This window comes from Malaya genurostris, chromosome 1, assembly GCF_030247185.1.
Source record: "Malaya genurostris strain Urasoe2022 chromosome 1, Malgen_1.1, whole genome shotgun sequence".
Classification (NCBI taxonomy): domain Eukaryota; kingdom Metazoa; phylum Arthropoda; class Insecta; order Diptera; family Culicidae; genus Malaya; species Malaya genurostris.
In genome coordinates, this window is record NC_080570.1 from 163,582,012 (window position 1) to 163,603,622 (window position 21,611).

The window sequence follows — 21,611 nt, forward strand, 5'->3', positions numbered from 1 at the left end:
TGCTCGTTTGGAACTGGGAGCTGTCATTCCAAACGAACAGCTGTCGCCACTCTGATTATAGTCACTCTATTTCAAACAATCTTTTTCAGGAATAGTTTTAAAGTTTGGTCTGAGTTTTTGGATGGAATATTAGTTTTGATCAATTTTTCACCATCGTTTGATGGAAAATTACTTACATTTCATGAATGTATAGATTATATTCTCTAACCAAAAAGTTAGCAACACTGCTTCAATGCATTTGTATTAGATTGCGCTACACAAAATAATCAAAACTAAATATTTTCTTTTACAAAAGCAGTTTTCCGGAAAAATAAATAGTTTTACGACAACATGCCATATCCATTGCCTTTCGCGTGTTAAATTAAAGGGTTTACTTATAGAAGGTACAGAAATTATTATATCGCATGTTTTAGACTAAGATTTTCGCTTTTCTTGAATTGCAATTTTAGGCAGAATGAACTGATTGGTTTATTTTTCAACCAAGTGGAAGATTTATTGATTAGAATCAGAACAAGAAGCGCGGGAATTTGTTTTTACGCACACATTGTGGACATTACTCATAAGCCTGCAAAGTGTCTTGCTCCTTAATCGATGTTAAGTAACCCATGTTGCATCAATTTAAAGCTAATCACATTACCTTATCACGATCATTAAAAGTGTAATTACTTTTTAGTAATGACACTTTTAATGATCGTGTAAGCAAATACAAATAATAATACCCCTAAGTCCCATACAGACGAACCGCCAATGTTTGGTTCACAGCCTGAACAAGTAAGCCTAGCAAATTAATCCCTTTGTGGAAGGAGATCGTTTCTGGCAACACTTTATGCTAGTTGCTACGGTGCAAAACAAACTTGTTTGTTTATGTTTATCGTTGCTGTATTAAACTGCAACAATCAGTCTAAATATCACCGGCACTAGCACAAAAGATGAAAAATGAACACAAACACCCACGAATCTACAAATATCAATTTAGCTAGTAGTATATTCATGGTGGCTTAATCATTCTAGATTATTGTTTAACTTACATTTCGCTTGTGATCTTGATTATCTGATAAAAACTGTTTGTTTATTTATTTTTCACTATAATAAACAGTAACAATGGTGAACTTGTTCTTGCCCTTCAGTGTTGCTAGTTTTATAGAAAACTCGTTAAAGTACATTGTCACTCTGACAGTGTATCATGACAGTGTACCGCACGATGCAAAATGTGTCCTTGAAAATTTGTCGAAGTATTCCGTATTATAATTTGTATTTGGTGTAAGGGCCGCTATTCTTGTCTCAGTGGACCATGATAAACGGATCACAATAGGGTATTAGCAACTCAAAACTAGAGCTATGTTCAGGGAGCGTGTAGCGTATAAACAAACAAAAAGTTTCTACCAGTTCGTGAATCGGGACGTTTCACTAGGGATGTCGGAAATTTTGAATTACGGAATTACTCGATTATTCAATAATCGAGTACAATTTTGAAACTAATCGATTGAAATCTATTCGATTATCAGCACTCAGGCAAAAAAATATATGGAATTTCATAATGATTTCTTATGGTTTTTAGCCACAAGAATATTGTATGCGAATCATAAGATTGCCTTATGAAGTCACGAAAATTGGAATTCCAATAAAACGCCTTATGAAATTTTTAGGAACATTGTGCGAAATTTCTATGACAAACATAACTTCTCTCATATACTGTGGAATTCATAAGTTGTTCGTATGGAAACTATGATAGTGATAGATGAGATGTATACTGCAGAGGTATATTTTTCATATTAATCTTCTGAAATGGTGATTTTTGATGCATCATAAGATTTGCCGTATGATTTTCACTACTTAATTTGCCTGAGTGTGAGTTATTAATCGATTACTCGATTAATCGGTCGATATTACGACATCCCTACGTTTCACTATTTCTGTGATTTTCTGGTGAATGCGGCAGTGGATAAGCGTAGTGGAATTACCAGGTTTTCGTCGGTTACCGCAGTAAGTGTATAGGATTGTGACGGAGAACTAACTAACAATATACCTTAAAACATTGTAGTTACCGCTGCCATCGTAAGTAAGTTGACGCAACGTAGAAAAAATGATTAACGAATCAACGAATGACAGTGCACCTAACAAGAAATGTTTACCAGCAAATATCAAAACAGAATGTGAAGAACTACAGCAAATCCGGTATGATTCCGGTAGCTACAATGAAATTACTAAAGGGTGAGTTGACTTGTTCCGTTGACCGTATTTAGCACAGATGGCTTTAGCTTTCAGTACTTCCAGTGAGACGAATGTTTACCATGCACAGGAGGTTGCCCTCAAACAGGAAGAAAGCGCAAATATAGTATCTTCCACTTCAACTATTGATGTTCGAACTAAACACCTGTGTCAGATTTGTGGAAAACAATTCGTCCAGAAACGAAACCTAATCCAGCACCTGACCATTCATAGCTCTGACAAACCGTACACCTGCGATGTATGCGGAAAGGATTTTGCCACTCACGAGTACCGCACTCGGCACATGTCTGTTCACACGGGTAACTACAAACATAAGTGTGCAATATGTGGGCAAGGATTCATAATCAAATCACGCTTGGAAGAGCACCAGAGCAACCATACAGGGGAGCGTCCTTACGAATGCACTGTATGCGGAAAAGATTTTGCCAGTAAATTTAGTCTAACTCAACATATGAGTGTTCATACGGGAAAATACAAATATAAGTGTGATGTGTGTGACAAAGGCTTTCATACAAAATCACACTTTGGGGAGCACAAACTCATTCATAGTGGCGAGCGACCCTTCAAATGCAGTGTTTGTGGGAAAGATTTTGCCACTAACGATTATCTCACACGGCACATGACAATTCATACGGGCGATTACAAGCATAAGTGTGCCGTGTGCGGTCAAGGATTCATGATGCGAGCACGCTTGAAGGAACACGAGTACAGCCATACAGGGGAGCGACCCTTCAAATGCACTGTATGCGGAAGAGCTTTTACCACCGAACGTGGTATGACGGAACACGTGGGCAACCACATGGGTCAGTACAAATTTACGTGCGAAGTTTGTGGGAAAGGTTTTCAACAAAAAACCCACTTTAGGGAGCACGCACACGTGCATACAGGAGAGCGACCGTATCAATGCAGTGTATGCGGAAAAGATTTTGTCAGTAAGCAGAGCCAAATTCAACACATGTCTACTCATACGGGCGAGTACAGGTTTAAGTGTGGTGTGTGTGACAAAGGTTTTTATTTAATTTCACACCTTAGGTATCACGAACTCATTCATAGCGGTGAGCGGCCCTTCAAATGCACCGAATGTGACAAAGCTTATCGAACCAAACCACACCTCATGGAACACATGTACCTGCACACTCAAGAACGACCTTACAAATGCACCGTTTGCGGTGAAGATTTTGTCGGTAAACTTATGCTTGCTGGACACATGAATATACATTCAAGCAAAAGTAAATATAGATGCGAAGAGTGCGGTAAAACTTTTTCCGATAGTTCAAATTTGAAGAAGCACAAACGCGTCCATACCGGAGAGCGACCTTTCAAATGCACTGAATGTGGGAAACAATTTTCCACTAACTCTACCCTAATGAACCACATGTCTCTTCACACCGGTAATTACCCACATAAGTGTGATGTTTGTGGCAAAGGATTCAGAGACAAATACCGATTGGCAGGGCACGCCTTCAGTCATACCGGCAAGAGTCCTTACAAGTGCACGATCTGTGAAAAAGTGTTCAATGTACCGTCAGGATTGAAGAAACATGAACGTATTCATTCAAAACCCTCCAAGTGGTGACAGACACGAGTGTATTGACTGACAAAAGACTTATCGTTAATGTAGGTTTAGAAACTCACAAGCGATTCCATACATAAGGAGAACATTTTTGAAAGTATACATTATCTGACAAGACAGTTAATGCAGTCAATGTACTGAATGTAATGTTGGTTAAATTAAAATCTATGAATTGAAGGCAAAATAAAAAATATCTCTGCGGAAAATTTGATTAACAGTCCTTCGAAACGTTCCGAAATATCACGGTTATTTCAGGCGTTTTTTTTTTTCTAACGGCCAATAAGCCGAAAGGAATTGCAGGCGAACTATGAAAAAAAATAGAGTATTAAATTTAACACCAGACGAAAGAGAAAACTTCTCTCTGCCGTTTACTTTTATGACTTACTCTCAGCGAGTGCCGAATCATTCGAAATTGCTCTTCTTCTTCTTCTTCTCCTTTGATGTGACAGCTGTCACATCTGTTTATGGCACAGCTATTTGCTATAACGCCGGTCAGTTGAAATTGCTCTTCAAAGTGAATGTTGATGGATGGCCTATTGACCGTTATATATATAAAAAACGCGTGATTTATCCCATATATAAAATAAACGTATGTGATTTTTATCCATATAACTGTTAAATTACTCACTTGAGAGAAACATTGAATGAGCGTATACGATAATTTCTAAATAGGATTTGAAACCAAAGTTGAAGCATTCATCGACGTTTTTCTTCATTTGCTGTCAATGTTAGAAAAACAGCTGACTTTAAATCTGTATAAATTGTTCAAAACGACAAATGTAACAATGAGAGATTCTCTTTACTTTCTCTTTCGTTTATTGCGAAATATTCCTGCTGTTTTCGGTAATTTCTTCAGTGCAGGTTAAAAAATGATAGCTTTAGTTATTATTATCGGTAAATAATAGGAGAGAACGAGCCGTAATAGTCGAAAGAGAAAGTAAACAAAGAGAATCTCTCATTGTTACATTCGTCGTTTTGAACATTTTATACAGAAATCATGTATAATGAACGTCACACGAATATTTTTGTGTATTTTGTATATATATATATATATATATATATATATATATATATATATATATATATATATATATATATATATATATATATATATATATATATATATATTTTTTTTTTTCAGTGTAACAAGTTTAACCAAGTTCCTGCTGGGCTGCCATGCCACGGGCTGGGTTTAACCATTTTAACCAGCCCGGTGGCAAGGATAGGGCGCTGCAGCAAGTGCTAGCGTGGCCAACATCTGGGGCATTTGGTGGGCAATCAGAGCACTCAAAGTACGGTAAACAAACATTCGAGCATTTCAATTCGAGTAAAATTTCAATTTCCTTATCGTAGTGATGATATTCTGATCGATAATTTGCGGGAAGTGCTTTAAAGGGTACTGAATAAACAAGTAGTTTGTAATATCCAGATTTTTGTTAGCCATTCTTCTTCATTGTTTTGGTTTTTGCAGAATGATGCTGGCCACAGTTTCATGACGTCATAGCAGGGAGCTGATTTTAACCAGCCCCCTGCTATGACGTCATGAAACTGTGGCCAGCATCATTCTGCAAAAACCAAAACAATGAAGAAGAATGGCTATCAAAAATCTGGATATTACAAACTACTTGTTTATTCAGAACCTTTTAAAGCACTTTCCCGCAAATTATCGATCAGAATATCATCACTACGATAAGGAAATTAAGATTTTACTCGAATTTAAATGCTCGAATGTTTGTTTATCGTACTTTGAGCGCTCTGATTGCCCACCAAATGCCCCAGATGTTCACTCAGGCAAAAAATATATGGAATTTCATAATGATTTCGTATGGTTTTTAGCCACAAGAATATCGTAAGCGAATCATAAGGCCGCCTTATGAAATCACGAAAATTGGAATTCCAATAGAACGCCTTATGAAATTCATACGAACTTTTTAGGAATATTGTGCGAAATTTCTATAACAAACATAACTTCTCTCATATATTGTGGAGTTCATATGTTGTTCGTATGAAAACTATTATAGTGATAGATGAGATGTATGTTGCAGAGGTATATTGTTCATATTAATCTTATGAAATTATGATTTTGGTGATTTTTGATGCATCATAAGATTTGCCTTATGATTTTTACTACTCAATTTGCTTGAGTGTTGGCCACGCTAGCACATGCTGGAGCGCCCTATCCTTGCCACCGGGCTGATTTTAACCGTGTACAGAGTTGCCATGTTATGATTTCAAAAATCTGTCTCTGACAAAAATTTATCCAGATTTGTCTGGATCCAACTATATACAAGGAAATTATGACCGGGCTTCATTTTCAGTGAGCAGAAAAAAAAGGTCTCACCACCTATCGTATAGAGACCAAAACAGTAAAGATCTGATGAGATCTCTCGAAATCTGGGAAAATTGTAAAATCTGGCAAAAGATTTGGTTTGATAAAGTGTCTGGTGAAGCGAGAAAAATCTGGCAACCTGGCAACGCTGCTGTTCGCTACGTCGAAACTCGAATTATACTTTTTCTCCTGTTTGTATTTCGAAGTGGCCGGCCATTCGTATAAAATGATTTTGTTTTGTGAAATATGTTTCCGCCGACCGGAGTGTGTGGGATATCTTTTTGTTTCATCCTGTCGACATATGTTCTGCCGTCGATGTGCTAATAGCGTAACCAACTGCACTGTTTGTAAGATCCCTTGCCGAATAATAGAATTGCGCAAGGATGCGCTACCCGAAGCGATCAAAGACTACTTTATTCCGGAACAGGATTTGCTATCCAAAGTTGTTAAAGTAACAAAATTTCAACTAGAAAAGCAAGACGCCTTTATTGCCAATAAGATCAGTGTTCTCGATAAATATGCAGCAAAGAAAGAAAAGATTCGACAACTGAAGGAACATTATGAATCTCTTAAGAAAGCCATTAACGAAGAAATGACCATTATTAGTAAAATGCGCCAGCCCGGTATGCTAAACAACGCACCAACAGAGCCAGTATCCATGTCATCTCAGTCGGTATCCCTTAGGATCTCGACTTTGAAGAAAATGACTCCCACTACAGCGGCTCAGCAAGCATCGAAACGTACAAGGATATCACGATCGAGCAGTGGCAGCAGCGGAATTGGAACTGTCAATGGAACTCCCTGTCATGCTAGCAGTTCACAAGTTCCATCATCCTCCAAGCGCATTTCTCCTTCACCGAGACCTAGAACAGGATTTACATCCAACGAACGCAAAAGCAAGCCAATAATCTCCCCGATTGAAAGCTTTAAGAAACCGGCCGATCTGGTGTCTTCAGCCCGGCCAGGAATCTACCGGGAAGCGATGCGAAATATCAGCAAAGCCATGGAACGACCCAATCAACCCGTTCTGAAGTTTAGCAACCGTGGAAACGATATCGAACGGGCCCGTAATGTTATTTTCTAGCGCGATCGTCTAACAGCTGGACTGGTTTTGAAGCATAGGAATTATGGTGGTGGGAAGAATTTAAATTGTACCTACAAAATATTAACCGATTAAATTCAGTTTTCGTAATATATGTAGTTTAGTAAATATGTTTTTTTTTTTATTTTCATCTACAACGTAACCTACCAAGTAAGGTTTAAAGAACCCTGAAAATGTTATTTAGTCTAAATTTCTCTGCTTTGCTCTTTGTCAATAGTCTGAATTTTTCATTATTTTTGGCGTACCACAAGGAAGCCACCTAAGACATTTTCTTCTCCAGATTTACATCGATGAGGTCAGCTTCTCTTGCTCAAAGTTCTCGTACGCAGTAGTACTAGGAAGGAAATATGTTAGGTTAGATGTCGCTTATTTTAACCCGGTTTCAACTATTTAGTCGTTCACCGGAGAGAAGGAAAATATGTCTATTGTTCGACATATTTACCGCCAAATCAACCTTCGCCGTGACCACTTCAAAAAGGTCGCATCGTACTACTGCAAAAGTGGTTTACTACTTATGGAGGTTTCTATTCCCGGTGAAATATAAACGGCCAATATATTTCCTGTTGAACAAAAAACAATATCTAAACGCGATTCACACGTTCATCAGGCGACTATCACCGACATGGAACGGTTACGGAACAACAACCTTAATTGTAAGCAATTCATATCAAGGGACCCAACGTCAAGTTCACGGAACATTTTGACGACGGGTACGTGAGTAGTACTCGGCTAAAAAAAATTAATTAATAAATCTTGACCTCGACCGAAGTTGATTGATCGTCTGAGTCATGTTTAATGCAGGCGTTTTCTGATGAAAATAAACCAATCTCATTTGCAGCTGTGATTGTAAGTGAGCTGTCAGAAAGCCATATCATTTAGGCAGCTCAGATATTAATTTGAGAGACTCTGAACTGATGCAATTTGCAACCTACACATGGTCGATGTAGGTAATCGTCCAACTTTTGTGAAATCTAGTAGACGTAACTCACTGCCCCGACAGAATTTTGCTCGTCCCCGATTGTCGTACTGGTGCTAGTGTCTACTGTCGTGAAATGCGCCTAGATCACTCTCATTCACTTGGTAGATACTGTACTGCTTTCCAAGCAGAAATCTACTCGAATGAATACTCATTGAACCTGTTATTCTATAACCATAATCTATTGGAATCTATTGCAAAAATTCCATTTCATTTGTGAGTACAGATAAATACAGATTTTTTATGAAAATATCTCAGCTGTTTTTCAAAGAAGTACGAATCTTACAAAAGTTTCTCTCTCCTACCAATAAATGCATCAAAATCCTACAATTTTGCCTAAAAATTCGGATTCTATAAAAATCTCAATCTCAGTAATACAAAGAACTATAAAGGGCGAAACTAGGAAAATGTTGTAAATGTAATCTGGGTTTCACGTAACGATTTATTTTGTTGAAATAGTGACAAAAGACAAATTGGTTTAAAATAGCAAATATTGTTGCTTGAAACAACAAAACTAGGTATTTAATTTTGCTCAGTGGATTTGTTTGTTTCTATAAATATTTTGTTAATACCAACAAACATTTTACTTGTGCGTTCCTGTCAATTTCTTGACAAACAATTTCATAGTAAATTCAACCTGCAAAATCAGCTTAAAATGAATTATTTTGGATAAAGGTAATATTTATAGTGTTTTAAATTTATAAACTTGGCAGTTGAAATAAATGATAAGATATCAACTTGAAATAATTAGTATTTCAACTTACGCTTTTGTTTGTAAAAATTATTCCTTTTGTTTTGTTTTTACGAGCAAAATAATTTCTTTCGAAATAATTTGAAGGCTTGTTTTTGGTAAATTTTTCTTCAATTTATATATTTGTAGGGAATTGCAATTACATTTATATTCCATACATTTATAATATTTATCTACATACCCCAATCAATCCAATATTACTTTTTATAGTATCCAATGATTCGGTACCTTTTCCCGGTGCCCTTCCGGTGAAGATAGAGAAAACCTGCATCAAATATATGTTGTTAAGGAAACGTGTTAATGCAGTTTCTAATATAATTAACTATTAATATCCCAAGTAACAATTCGAATGCCTTATGGTTTTGATTATAATTTATAGGAGTTTTGTAATTGCTTGTTCAATCACTACTTGTTTTATAACAACTATAATAAGTGTCGCTTTTGACAAGTAATATCATAGTTTTGAAAGCTTTTGTAAAACCTTTTACCTAGGCTAAAAGCTGGACTAAAAATAAATCAATTTGTACTAGAATAAAACCATGCAAACGTTCTTGATATTGCTTTAAAATTTTTTCTTTAAAACATTATTGTCAGTTAAATTCTTTCATAAATCTAGTTTTGTGTGTGTGCGTGTACTTTTAATGACAGTTCCACTCAGAGCAAATTTGATGGTTCTAAAGTACATTTATGACACTCTTGTTGTGGGCTATTTGATTCATTGCTTCTTAGATTAAGTGTAATTTGCATTAAAGAGAATTTCATTGCCGCCATTATGATGTTATTTGCCGTAGCCTTTATTGACATCAAATAAACTTCGAAATGCAAAAACGAGGAAGTATGATGGACTTTTATAATTCATGTTCAGAACGTATGAACAAGTTTTACAGCCACGAAATAGTTTTATACTTGGTTTTATACAAAAAAGACGATGAATCACAGAAAATAATTTTCATAAATCATGGAGACTTTTGCAAAAACCGTATTTATTTCAAGGCGATTAGTTATAATTCTTATTTTTATCCATACATTCACGATAAAAATAAAAGCGCATGAAGTTTTTACGTTCGGTTAAAGCCTCAAACTTGTAAATAAAATCCAATGAATTCTTACTGATTGCATTCAACGCAGACATGACTCATATAGTCAAGTAAAATATTATCAAAACGACAGTTTATTCATAGCGGAATTCATTCCATCAAAATAAATTTAATGTTGATCGTAAAGCTGGTTTCAAAATTTTCTTGAATTTGAAGTTTTAACGCAGCTTTATGCTGATTCTTCACTTTGCTTTATAAACCTTATGAAGAATGGTCCACTTGACAGAAACATGCCCTTATAGAGGTTTTCAGTAAGCTTTCGTGGAGTTTAAAGTTTTAATGCAAGATTTATTTTGTAGCATTGAAGATAGCTACAAGTATTTATTAATATTAAAAATGTTACTTGGGATACTTACGCTCGGATTGATGAAAAATATATAAGCAGATGAAATTTTACTTTTGAAACGCTTAAAAAACTTTTCTGTTGATTCACGATTGAAAAAACAGCTCTGGTTTATAAGAAATAGGACTGATACGGTTCTTTTGAACAATAAACTTTGTTGTATCATTACACAAATAAGACAACACATAAAATGAATAAATTTTGTTCTTAACATAAAGATAAAGCAGAATTTAATCAACATAGATATTGCGAATAAAATCAGCTCTGCTTTTGTTGATACGCAATAAATTGATGAATTATTTCAACAATAAAATCAGCTGGAACAATTATTTTTTTCGTTTGGCAAAAACCAAAATATTATTAATTCACATTGAACAGAGATCTTTGTTGATGTTGAAGGGAGAAAATGGTTCAAAACGATCATATTCTAGCTGGAAATTAACATGGTAAAATTTGCATGCCTTTTGAAGATAAACTAACAATTTATCGATTATTCATAAATTGATCTGAGCATATACGATAATTTCTAAATACGATTTGAAACCAAAGTCGAAACATTCATCGATTTTTTTCTCCATTTGCTGTCAATGTTAGATTCGCTTTTCTTTGAAAAACAACTGATCTGGCATATCTGTTGGCACCACATTCTCATATTCATTTTTGATTAGTCGATGAACTGTTGATTTATCTTTGAAAGAGATGCAAATTTTATCTCTTTCCTTCTATTTAAATATATCAACATAAAAAGAGTTTCGCCCTTTTCTGATTTGTTTACTTTTATGCTTCCTGTGTGAATTATGAAGTTACGCCCTTGCGCATTTTTCGTGAAATTGATTCTAAAATAAAGAAAATAAATAGTTTCGCCCTTCCTTACTACCACTGGAAGTGTTGCCCCATTTGTTGGCATGGAACATGGATGGCGAAACATACGTACAAACAAATGGAATGACAGTTCCGTTCTTTATAGTTCTTCGTATTACTAAGATTGAGACTTTTAAGAATCCGAGTTTTCAGGTTATACTCGATTTTCAAAAGTCTGCAGCACTATGTACGAAATCTGCAGATTTACAGACAAATCTGCAGATCTGGCATTTCTGCGTGATATATTTATAACCTTGCTTATAACAGAATTAAATGCTAATAAAAGAATTCTCCCTGGTGATGTCATTCATAGTTTTCGACAATAAAATCACAATCAAATCGATTATAATAAGCGGCCCTTACACGAGAATTATTTTTATCATTTTTAAGTAAAGACATTTCAAATTTGTACGGAGAATTCTTGGTTGATTTTTCATTAGGGCGTATAAGCAAGTGACAGTTTCTCTTTAATCTCTCTCTTTCGATTATTGTGATATGATTAAGAAGATTTACTTTGATATTACTATTCTGTTTGAAAGTCGAATGTTTCGGGTATCATTTCATGCAAAGAGTTGAGTGATAAACGTGGAAACCGCTCGGTAATTAATAGAACAGAAACTAAACAAAGAGAAACTGTCACTTACTTATACGCCCTTTTGAAAAATTAACCGTGAATTCATCATTACTGCCCTTACACGTTATATAAAAATGACATTACTTTTCAGTAAAGACACTTTTAATTATCGTATAAAGGCCGCTATAGTATTTGATTTTATTCAATTCAAAAAATACATTTTTTTCCTCTAGTTCATGTGCATGTTTCGGTTATCGTTTTTGTCACTTCATCACTCTTGTGAACAGACATGTGCTTCTTGAGGCTGGGCTTCATGGTATAACCTTTTCCACACACGGTACATTTGAAGGGTCGTTCACCAGTATGAGTTCGTTCATGCTCCCTCAAGCTGGAACGTTCAACAAAACCTTTGCCACACACATCACACTTATATGCAAAACTGCCTAAATGCCTTTTCATGTGATTTAAAAAAGTACGTTTGAAAAGAAAATCTTTTCCACATAGAGTACATTTGTAGGGTCGCTCGCCTGTATGACTGTTTCGGTGGTCTTGCAAGTATGGTCGGTCCCGAAATTCTTTGCCGCAAACATCGCATTTATGCTTGGAGTCTGTATGGATAGATGTGTGGCTGTACAGGTTTGGGTAACTGGCAAAATCTTTTCCACATACAGTGCATTTGAAGGGTCGCTCACCAGTATGAAGGCGTTTATGCTGCTTTAAGTTATAAAGGACTGTAAAATTTTTGCCACACACATCACACTTGTAGTTGTACTTGTTCGAATGTCTATTCATGTGTGTATCGAGATAACTTCTACTGGCAAAATATTTTCCACATTCACTGCATTGACACTGTTGCTTGCCTGTGTGCACGTTTGCATGTACCTTAAGACTTGATTTTCGTTGAAAGCCTTTCCCACATACTTCACATTTATGTTTATACTCGCCCAAATGATTGCTAGTGTGTTCACCCAAACCTTGTTTAGTGACAAAAACTTTTCCGCATACATTGCATTGATAAGGGCTCTCGCCAGTGTGACTATATTCGTGGTTTTTCAGAAGTTCCTTGACCTTGAATCCTTTGCCGCATACACCACACTTATGTCTGTAATCACCTGTGTGGGTGGACATGTGACTGTTTAGGTTTTGCTTAGTGGTGTAGTCTTTTCCGCATACAGTGCATTTATGCAATCTTTCACCGGAACAGTTCGGTTCGCTAGAACTATGGGTGATTCTATGTTTGAACAGGTTGCTTCTGAATGAAAACTCCCGCCCACAAATGTCGCAACTGAATGATCGCTTGTTTTCATGTAACAAGATGTGTTGAGCGAGATGTACTTTCTGTGCGAATTGTTTACCACAAATTTGGCAATCGTGTTGAGGTAGAGATGTCATATTTGGACTATCAGATGAGTCTTCCTGTGCATTCATCTGAAATACGAAAATCTTCAAGTCAGGTTTTGTAACTAAGAATCAAAACAATGGACTCACCTTCGAATTATTTAACTGTTTCAGTTCTTCGTAATGTCTATTGATTATCATCTATTCATCTAGTAAACAATAATTTCTCGATGAACATTTGAAATGGTTATAAGTGCACACAACAGTACAGTTTTTTTTACTACACGCTCACTTGCAGCTAGCTAAAATTGAGTCAAACATTATCCAGTTTCGCAAAACGTCCGCTGTAATTAAAAACAATCGGTTCGAATTATATAAAAATCTTTTGTGTTGTATCAATCGCATATGTAATGATATGATGTTGTTTCAACGATAAACGCGTTTTTTTCCTCAACTACAGAGTATTGATCACAAAATGATACGATGTGTTGGTTTATTGAAGTATATCCGCATACACACTTAAAACAGATTCAATTAAAAGCTTGGTATGTAAGAATTTTAAATCGATTATAAATCGAAATAATTAGTCTAAAAAATAACCTTGCAAATAAGTTTGGAAGAAATTATGTTATTGGCACATTGTCGCACAGCTGATTTACCGGTAGCGACACCTGCCAATGAAAAATGGAACCAAGAAAAGAAGGATTCTTTCGGAAATTTTCATATTATCGGCAGTAGTGATTTTATCGTTTATTCAAGAGTACAAATAGATATTAGCGATAAAAGTTCACTGGGAGTAGAAGAAAATCGTTTTCAAAGTGATTACTACTACTTTTTTTAGAGTAAACTACGATTAAACATGGAAAATCTCAAGGGGCAAATCACTCTAAACTCTAGACAATCTCATACTAATAAACTCATGTAATTCCAAAATAATCTTCTCTAATCTCATTTAATCCCAACTAGTCTAGATAAGTTTGGGTAATTTAAAAATAATCCAACCTAGTTTTGGCTAATCTTGTTTGAAGTGTATCTGTCATTCGAGCTCCCACGCAGAGATGCCATTTATACAGATCTATCAGTATTATTCAGATTTTTACAGGCGCATACAGATTTAATACAGAGTACAGATTTTATACAGATTTCTCAAATTTAATACAGATTTATACAGATACCACAAAAAGTAAGAAAGAAATAATGAAACTTTTCCATCTGAGCGTGTTTGATTGCCCATAATAAAATGAAATTTTTCTCGTGCCGCTGTTTAATGATGAACGCTAAAATACATTTATATCATAATTTGAAACCAATTTGAACTGATGTTCAAGGAAGTCATGGCGTCATGAAACTTTATTGTCAGACTGAAAAGTTGTATGACCTGACTTGACGTTGGGTATTGGGCGTTTGAATTCCATGTTTGAATTCCAAGTCATCATATTCAAACGAAAAAAGTATATGGATTTACAATTCAATTGTGGTTGATAACAAAAACAATTAAATTTCGTCGTTGAATGTTCTTGTCAGTGCGGAAAGGACTTACGATATAAAGGAATGCTCCTTGCATCTGCCATTCTATAACAATAATCTAATGGAATAACATCTTTAAACATAATTTTATTTCCGAAATTTCCATTCATTAGTGAATACAGATAAATACAGATTTTTATACAAAGCAATACAGATTTTCTATGAGAATATCTGGCATCTCTGCTCCCAAGTTTACAGCTTCTTATGTCAAAATAATGCTTTTCCAGATCTCGGCTAAACTTCTCTAATCCCATTCTAATCCAGCGAGATCCCTGCTAAACTTTTTTACTCCTGGTAAAACTTGTTTGAGTTCAGACAAAGTTTAGAGTGATTTGCCCCTTGTTGAATGTTAATCGTTCTATTGAGTCGAGTTTCTGTAACAAATCAAAATAATAATTTTGTGATCTCGAACACGGATTAAAAAAACAACAACAAACCAATAAATGATTCAAAACAGCTATCACGTTTGCATTTTCCTTCATTGTTTTTGCAAGTACATGGAAACAACAAAGCAGAGCGACACTTGGAGGATGACTGTAGACAAGTCGACAATAAGCCAAATCCATCATTGTAGCTCTCATCTACTACAACCAAATACAAATAATAATACCCGTAAGCCCCATACAAACGAACCGCCAATGTTTGGTTCACAGCCTGAACAAGTAAGCCTAGCAAATTACTCCCTTTCATTGCGATAGTTTCAAAATGTGGAAGGAGATAGTTTCTGACAACGCTTTATGCTAGTTGCTACGGTGCAAAACAAACTTGTTTGTTTATGTTTATCGTTGCTGTATTAAACTGCAACAATCAGTCTAAATATTACCGGCACTAGCACAAAAGATGAAAAATGGACACAAACACCCACGAATCTACAAATATCAATACAGCTAGTAGTATATTCATGGTGGCTTAACCATTCTAGATTATTGTTTAACCTACATTTCACTTGTGATCTTGATTATCAGATAACAACTGTTTGTTTATTTATTTTTCACTATAATAAACAGTAACTATGGTGAACTTGTTCTTACCCTTCAGTGTTGCTAGTTTTTCTAGAAAACTCATTAAAGTACATTGTCACTCTGACAGTGTACCGCACGATGCAAAATGTGTCCTTGAAAATTTGTCGAAGTATTCCGTATTATAATTTGTATTTGCTACAACTATCCGAACGGTTTCTTCCGGCAGCGTAGCTGAAAATCAACATCAACACAGTGCACGTAACACTTTTTGAAGGCTTCTAAAGATGAATCGAAAAATGCATTATTTTCACATTTAAAGTGAACACTTCGACGAAAAAGTTACAACGCATGTAGAAAACAATGTAGTTTCAGTGCAATTTAAAGAATTTTCAAAAATAGCAGTAGATTTTCATTCATGAATATTGTTCTGAAATTATGTTAACTTCTTTTCGCATACCGACTTCTTGTTTTTACATGAGAAAATATACATCACTCAAAGCGATTTTTTATATTCATAAACTGAATTAGTATCTTAAAAAAATTTAAGAAACAGTGGTATTTACTATTTCGAACAGCAAAACTAAAATCGAAGAAAACGGTAGGTTTGACAATTTATCTTTTTTTGCTGTTGCTTGTTTACTTCCACTTCACACACATAAGCCGACGACACGGCCTGCCACTCGCTTTTAAAACTGTATTTAACTACCCCTCTAATTTAACTACCTCTCAGTAACTCGTAATGTCAAAATGAGATCTTGGTAAATATGTTTGGAACTGGCAACCCAGGTTGATAAACTGTTAATTCTAAAATATCAATATCCTTGGTTACGTTTGTTGTTCAATTGAAAAAATTGAATAGAACAAAACAAATCAATAAGTATTTCACCACGGTTCTATTGTATGTCGCAAAGGAAGAATACGAAATTGCAATTATAAATGTATTATGGGTTTAATTTAAATGGTTAGCTTGTATGGTTACCAATTCAACAAAATATCAATAAAAACTCATACAGGGAAAATATGACGAAAAATTAAAACGATTAAGACGACTTAGATTAACTTCACCAAGATTCTTAGTGAAGAAGTATTTTTGATATGACAGAATTAATAGTTTTGCGAGTCATACTTAAGATAATTCATCCGTATTCAAACACTCGGTACTTGTACAAACAGAACATCCATGTACGAGATGTAAAGTAAAATACCTTTGCAACAACTATTTTTAGTTTTTTATTGAAAAATAAATGAATAGGCATTTTACTGCGGTCGGTCGTGTCGTAGTAGAATCGATATTTATTGTATGGACAGATAACAATTTGAGTGAGTAACCGGCCATATTCTTGGGCTGTTTTATACATGCTCTCTTCATTTCTTATCAGGAAACAATTAAATGGTAACTTCGTCAAATTTTCGAATATATTGATAGTGAAGTTCGCAGTCGAAGTTTATGAAGAGCTCCACAGCGAAATCTGGTATATACACAGCTAAATTTCGTATATTTTCTGGACATTCATATTTGAAAGCTTACTGAATTAAAAAGCTTATAGGCTCTTCCAAAACACCACCATCTGGTCAAACTGAAATTATAAATCTGTTATGAGAAATATTTTAAACAATCTTCCAAACTTCACAGAAGCAATCTTGCGATATTCGAATTCAGACGAACTTTCTCAATTTATTTGTTTATTTTTATTTCTAGGGTACCTTGCTAACTATGTTGTAGCAACCAGAACAGTGTTGCTTAAGAATTTCATTCATATCATTAACAAGGGGTCGCTATATTTGCGCTAACTGGCGGTAAATCGCTCACGAACACATTTTATTTCGATTTTCCTTCGGAGTGCCTGGTCGTGTCGTCGCATAAGCTGTCAAACTCAACTTCGGAGTCGCGAATAAATAAGAATTTATTTTAGTAAAAATTTCGACGTGAACATTTCATAAGGGCCCATAAACCAATGAGAGATTCTCTTTGTTTACTTTCTCTTCTATTAATAACACCTAAATTTTCACGTTCACTTACCAAATTTGCATACAGAATGAAAGAAAATATCTCCAGCTTTGTAATGGTATCATACATGTAACGAACAATTGCGTAATAATGCAGATATAATCGAAAGAGAAAGTAAACAAAGAGAATCTGTCAATTGTTTTAAGGTCCTTTTGAAATGTTCACGTCGATTTTCCAAAAAATGACAACCGCATTCACACATAGAAAAATCTCGCCACCTGTTCATTTACAATCGTGCGTAAAGCGATCTTAGCTGTCAAAAAGGCAGCAGCAACCAAAAAAAGAGAATATTGTTGCGCTGCGAGCTGCTTGCGGTATTTATTGGCACATCTAGATTATCACCGGTTTTCACGGCAAGTAAAGTGTATTGCAAACTATAAACGATATTGTGTACAACAGTTTTAAAACCGATGTCATCTCAAATAAAGTGAAGCAATGATGGAAGTGAACAAATCATTGGATGAAAAGACGCAAGCTCATGAAAGTTTACGAGGAATTATCAAAATAGAAAGCGAAGACCTCGAACATCTCTTGCTTGAGTCCGATATCTGTGAAGAAATTAGTCAAGAGTGAGTCATTAGTTTAACCGTATTGACAAATTATCAGTTCCTAAGCTTCGGTATTTCCAGTAAGATAAACAGCAACGAACAAGATGCTATACAGGAAAAGAAGGAATCATCTTCAACAATCGTTTTGCCAAAACAACAGCATGAATGTCAGATGTGTGGTAAACAATTCATCAACGAACGTTACCTTTCGAAGCACCTCTTGATGCACGAAGACAAACCGTCATTCAGTTGCGACATCTGCGAGCGACAGTTTCCTCTGAAGAGCAACCTAATCAAGCACATGATCGTCCACAACTCTGTCGAATCGTACAAATCCGATGTATGCGGTAAAGGATTTCAATTTAAGAAAGTTTCGAGACGCGCTAAAACTACTGCACTTTCGGATAATAGCAGATATAAATGTGGTTTGTGTGGTAAAAAATTTAGTAACAATTCCAAGCTGAGAAGTCACGAACTCATTCATACAGACGTGCGACCGTTTAGATGTACCATATGTGGAAAAGATTTTGCCCGTAATTATATCCTGAACAAGCACAAAATTATCCACGAAGATGATAGCAAATATAAATGTAGTGTGTGTCATAAAAATCTTGGTGCCATGTCAAAGTTGATAAATCATGAACGCATTCATACGGGCGAGCGACCGTTCAAATGTACTGTGTGTGGAAAATGTTTCAACCGTAATTCTACCCTAACCAAACACAAGTTTATCCACACTGGTTATTACGGTCATAAGTGCGATGTGTGCGGTCAAGGATTTCGAACCAACAAAGGTTTGAAAAACCACGTGAACAAACATACAAGTGAGCAAACGTTCACATGCACTGTATGTGGAAACAATTTTGCCACCCAGTGCACCCTAAACATACACATGCAAATCCACACGAGCTATTACAGTCATACGTGTGATGTGTGTGGGAAAGGATTCCGAGACCAAACACGCCTGACAAACCACAAACACCAACATACAGGGGAGCGTCCTCACGTATGCACCGTATGCGGAAAAGGTTTTACCACTTCATTCTACCTTAAGGCGCACATGTCTATCCATATGAATACCTACAGGTTTAGGTGTGTTGTGTGCGACAAAGGATTCATGCATAGGCCAGACTTGAAAGATCACGAAACTATGCATACAGATGAAAACCCCTTCCAATGCACTGTATGTGGAAAGAATTACCTGAGAAAGCGTTCTCTTGTTAAACACATGAGTGTACATATGAGCAATAGTAATTTTACGTGCGTTACGTGCGGCAAAAATTTTACAGAACGTTCACAGTTAGTCCAGCACGAACGCATTCACACAGGCGAGCGACCAGTCAAATGCAGTATATGTGGGAGAGGTTTTACCAATAGCTCCGCCCTAACCAAGCACATGGTTACTCACACGGGCGATTACCGTTACAAGTGTGATGTGTGCGGTCAAGGATTCAAACTCAGGTCACACCTGAAAGATCACGAGTACAGCCATAGAGGCGAGCGCCCTTACAAATGCGCTGTATGTGGAAAAGATTTTGCTTCGGAACGTACTATTGCAGCACACATGAGCAACCATTTGGGCGATTTCAAATGGAAGTGTGAAGTGTGTGGGAGAGGGTTTCAACTGAAATCACACTTCAAGCAGCACGAACGTGTGCATACAGGCGAACGGCCCTATCCATGCAGTGTATGCGGAAAAGCTTTTTCCACTAAGACAAGTCTGACTAAACACATGTGTACACACACGGGCGAGTACAAATGGAAATGTGAAGTGTGCGGGAAAGGTTTTCAGCTGAAATCACAATTCAAGCAGCACGAACGTGTGCATACAGGCGAACGGCCGTATCAGTGCACTGTATGCGGAAAAGCACTTGCTAGTAGGACAAGTCTGGATAAACATATGTGTATACACACGGGCGAGTACAAATGGAATTGTGAAGTGTGTGGAAAGGGCTTTCCACTCAAGTCAAGACTTCAGAATCACGAACTAACTCATAGATATGAGCATCCTTGAAAATGTCCTGTACAAAAATAAATATGTTTGAACTCAAAGAAATAGAATTGAAAATATACATACCGTCTCCGCTAAACTTATTTTTCCTGAATATTTCGCATTTCGCGAATTATTTTTTCTTTTATTTAATTTTCACAGTCGAGCAGTTTTTTTCGTCGTCAAAAATAATCCCGCTCGAGTCGAGAGCATGGTTATATTTTTGACAGTTCGTTAATTATTTTCCAACACTGAAAAAAATCTGCAAAAACCTAATCTGAGCTTTATGTACACTCAGAAAAATAAGATTGTAACAGCTACCATATGGGAGGTTAGATTAACCATACGAGTATAGTGGTTTTCAGCACACAATAAAATCAGATGATGTTAACAATATGCAAGCTCACTTTTACTACGAATGGCTTTGGCTCTAGTATAGTAATGCTGAACTGTATAACGTATGAATAACTACTACAATTGAAATGTTTAGCATAACCATGATAGCACTTATTTTTACATTGTACTTATTGTTTCAACTAGTGCCATGGTATTTTTAACATTTCACTTCTGGTTCTTCCGAAACACGGAATTATGGTTAATTTGACAATAGTGAAGATCATTCGAACATGCGAAAACGTTTAAAAGTTATATTAATTAAAATTTCGATGCAAGAATAACAAGAATACATTAAAACCTGCTTTATTTTCCTTAACATTCATACATTAATTTAACATTATATATAAACATTATCATTAACATTTAAAAAAATTATTCATAGTGTTTCTTCAGCCTGATGAAAAACCTGATTTTGAGATATTTTTTTCCGCACTGAAACAAGCGACTTCTAGTAATTGATTTTGATTTCGAATATTCGTTACTTTCAACTTCACTTGTTAGCGCAAGAGTTTATTTTTTGATCGCTCGTAGACATTCAAAACCAACTCGTTGCTCCCTTTAACGTTTTAATGTTTCCTTCTTGGTTCTGTTATGAAATCGATCATATAATAAACCAGAAGGGTTTTTTACCAGCGAATTTCTCGGGGAATAATATAGTTCCTATAAAAGTGTAGAGAAATTGTTATATCAAAATTACTAATAGAAGTAAAATACACAGAAACTTAACGGAAAACACATTAAAAAATTTTTTGGATATTATTTCCAAAAAAGCTTCCATATCCGCTAGAGATATTCGTTATTGGCGAATACGACATGTGCCAAATGTTTAACATGCTCCGAATCGAGTTTTCCATGTTTTGTAACAATCTTTCCTTAATCATTATTTCTTATGAAATTTATTCACCTGCAATACCAATGCTGAAGTACAACTGGGCACTATTACAAAATAAAACACTTATACAAGATATCGCAATTTCGTCGTTGGAATATGAAATCTGCCGCTGTAA

At 35.6% G+C, this 21,611-nt stretch overlaps 4 protein-coding genes across 6 annotated transcripts; 3 read left to right on the forward strand and 1 right to left on the reverse strand.

The window, feature by feature from the left end:
• Nucleotides 1–1,853: 1,853 nt before the first annotated feature.
• On the forward strand, nucleotides 1,854–4,008 carry LOC131426626 (zinc finger protein OZF-like). Of its 3 annotated transcripts, none has more exons than XM_058589491.1 (3): nucleotides 1,854–1,983; nucleotides 2,042–2,211; nucleotides 2,275–4,008. In XM_058589491.1, exons 2-3 carry the CDS (start codon nucleotides 2,084–2,086, stop codon nucleotides 3,803–3,805), a joined length of 1,659 nt encoding a protein of 552 aa, XP_058445474.1. In that variant the 5' UTR covers nucleotides 1,854–1,983; nucleotides 2,042–2,083; the 3' UTR covers nucleotides 3,806–4,008. The 3 variants fall into 3 exon arrangements, with proteins under 3 accessions (XP_058445474.1, XP_058445475.1, XP_058445473.1); XM_058589492.1 differs by having other exon boundaries at nucleotides 1,904–1,987; XM_058589490.1 differs by having other exon boundaries at nucleotides 1,908–2,211.
• Nucleotides 4,009–6,294: 2,286 nt separating this feature from the next.
• On the forward strand, nucleotides 6,295–7,295 carry LOC131428733 (zip homologous protein 2-like). The gene has a single exon (XM_058592780.1). It carries the CDS (start codon nucleotides 6,358–6,360, stop codon nucleotides 7,213–7,215), a length of 858 nt encoding a protein of 285 aa, XP_058448763.1. The 5' UTR covers nucleotides 6,295–6,357; the 3' UTR covers nucleotides 7,216–7,295.
• Nucleotides 7,296–11,359: 4,064 nt separating this feature from the next.
• On the reverse strand, nucleotides 11,360–13,460 carry LOC131426627 (zinc finger protein OZF-like). Its single transcript, XM_058589493.1, has 2 exons — nucleotides 13,324–13,460; nucleotides 11,360–13,263 (listed from the first exon to the last, which is right to left on the reverse strand). The coding sequence occupies exons 1-2, from the start codon at nucleotides 13,372–13,374 to the stop codon at nucleotides 12,070–12,072; spliced, it is 1,245 nt and encodes a 414-aa protein (XP_058445476.1). The 5' UTR covers nucleotides 13,375–13,460; the 3' UTR covers nucleotides 11,360–12,069.
• A 4,484-nt stretch (nucleotides 13,461–17,944) lies between these two features.
• LOC131426628 (zinc finger protein 260-like) lies at nucleotides 17,945–20,299 on the forward strand. Its single transcript, XM_058589494.1, has 2 exons — nucleotides 17,945–18,239; nucleotides 18,300–20,299. Exons 1-2 carry the CDS (start codon nucleotides 18,106–18,108, stop codon nucleotides 20,230–20,232), a joined length of 2,067 nt encoding a protein of 688 aa, XP_058445477.1. The 5' UTR covers nucleotides 17,945–18,105; the 3' UTR covers nucleotides 20,233–20,299.
• Nucleotides 20,300–21,611: the final 1,312 nt, after the last annotated feature.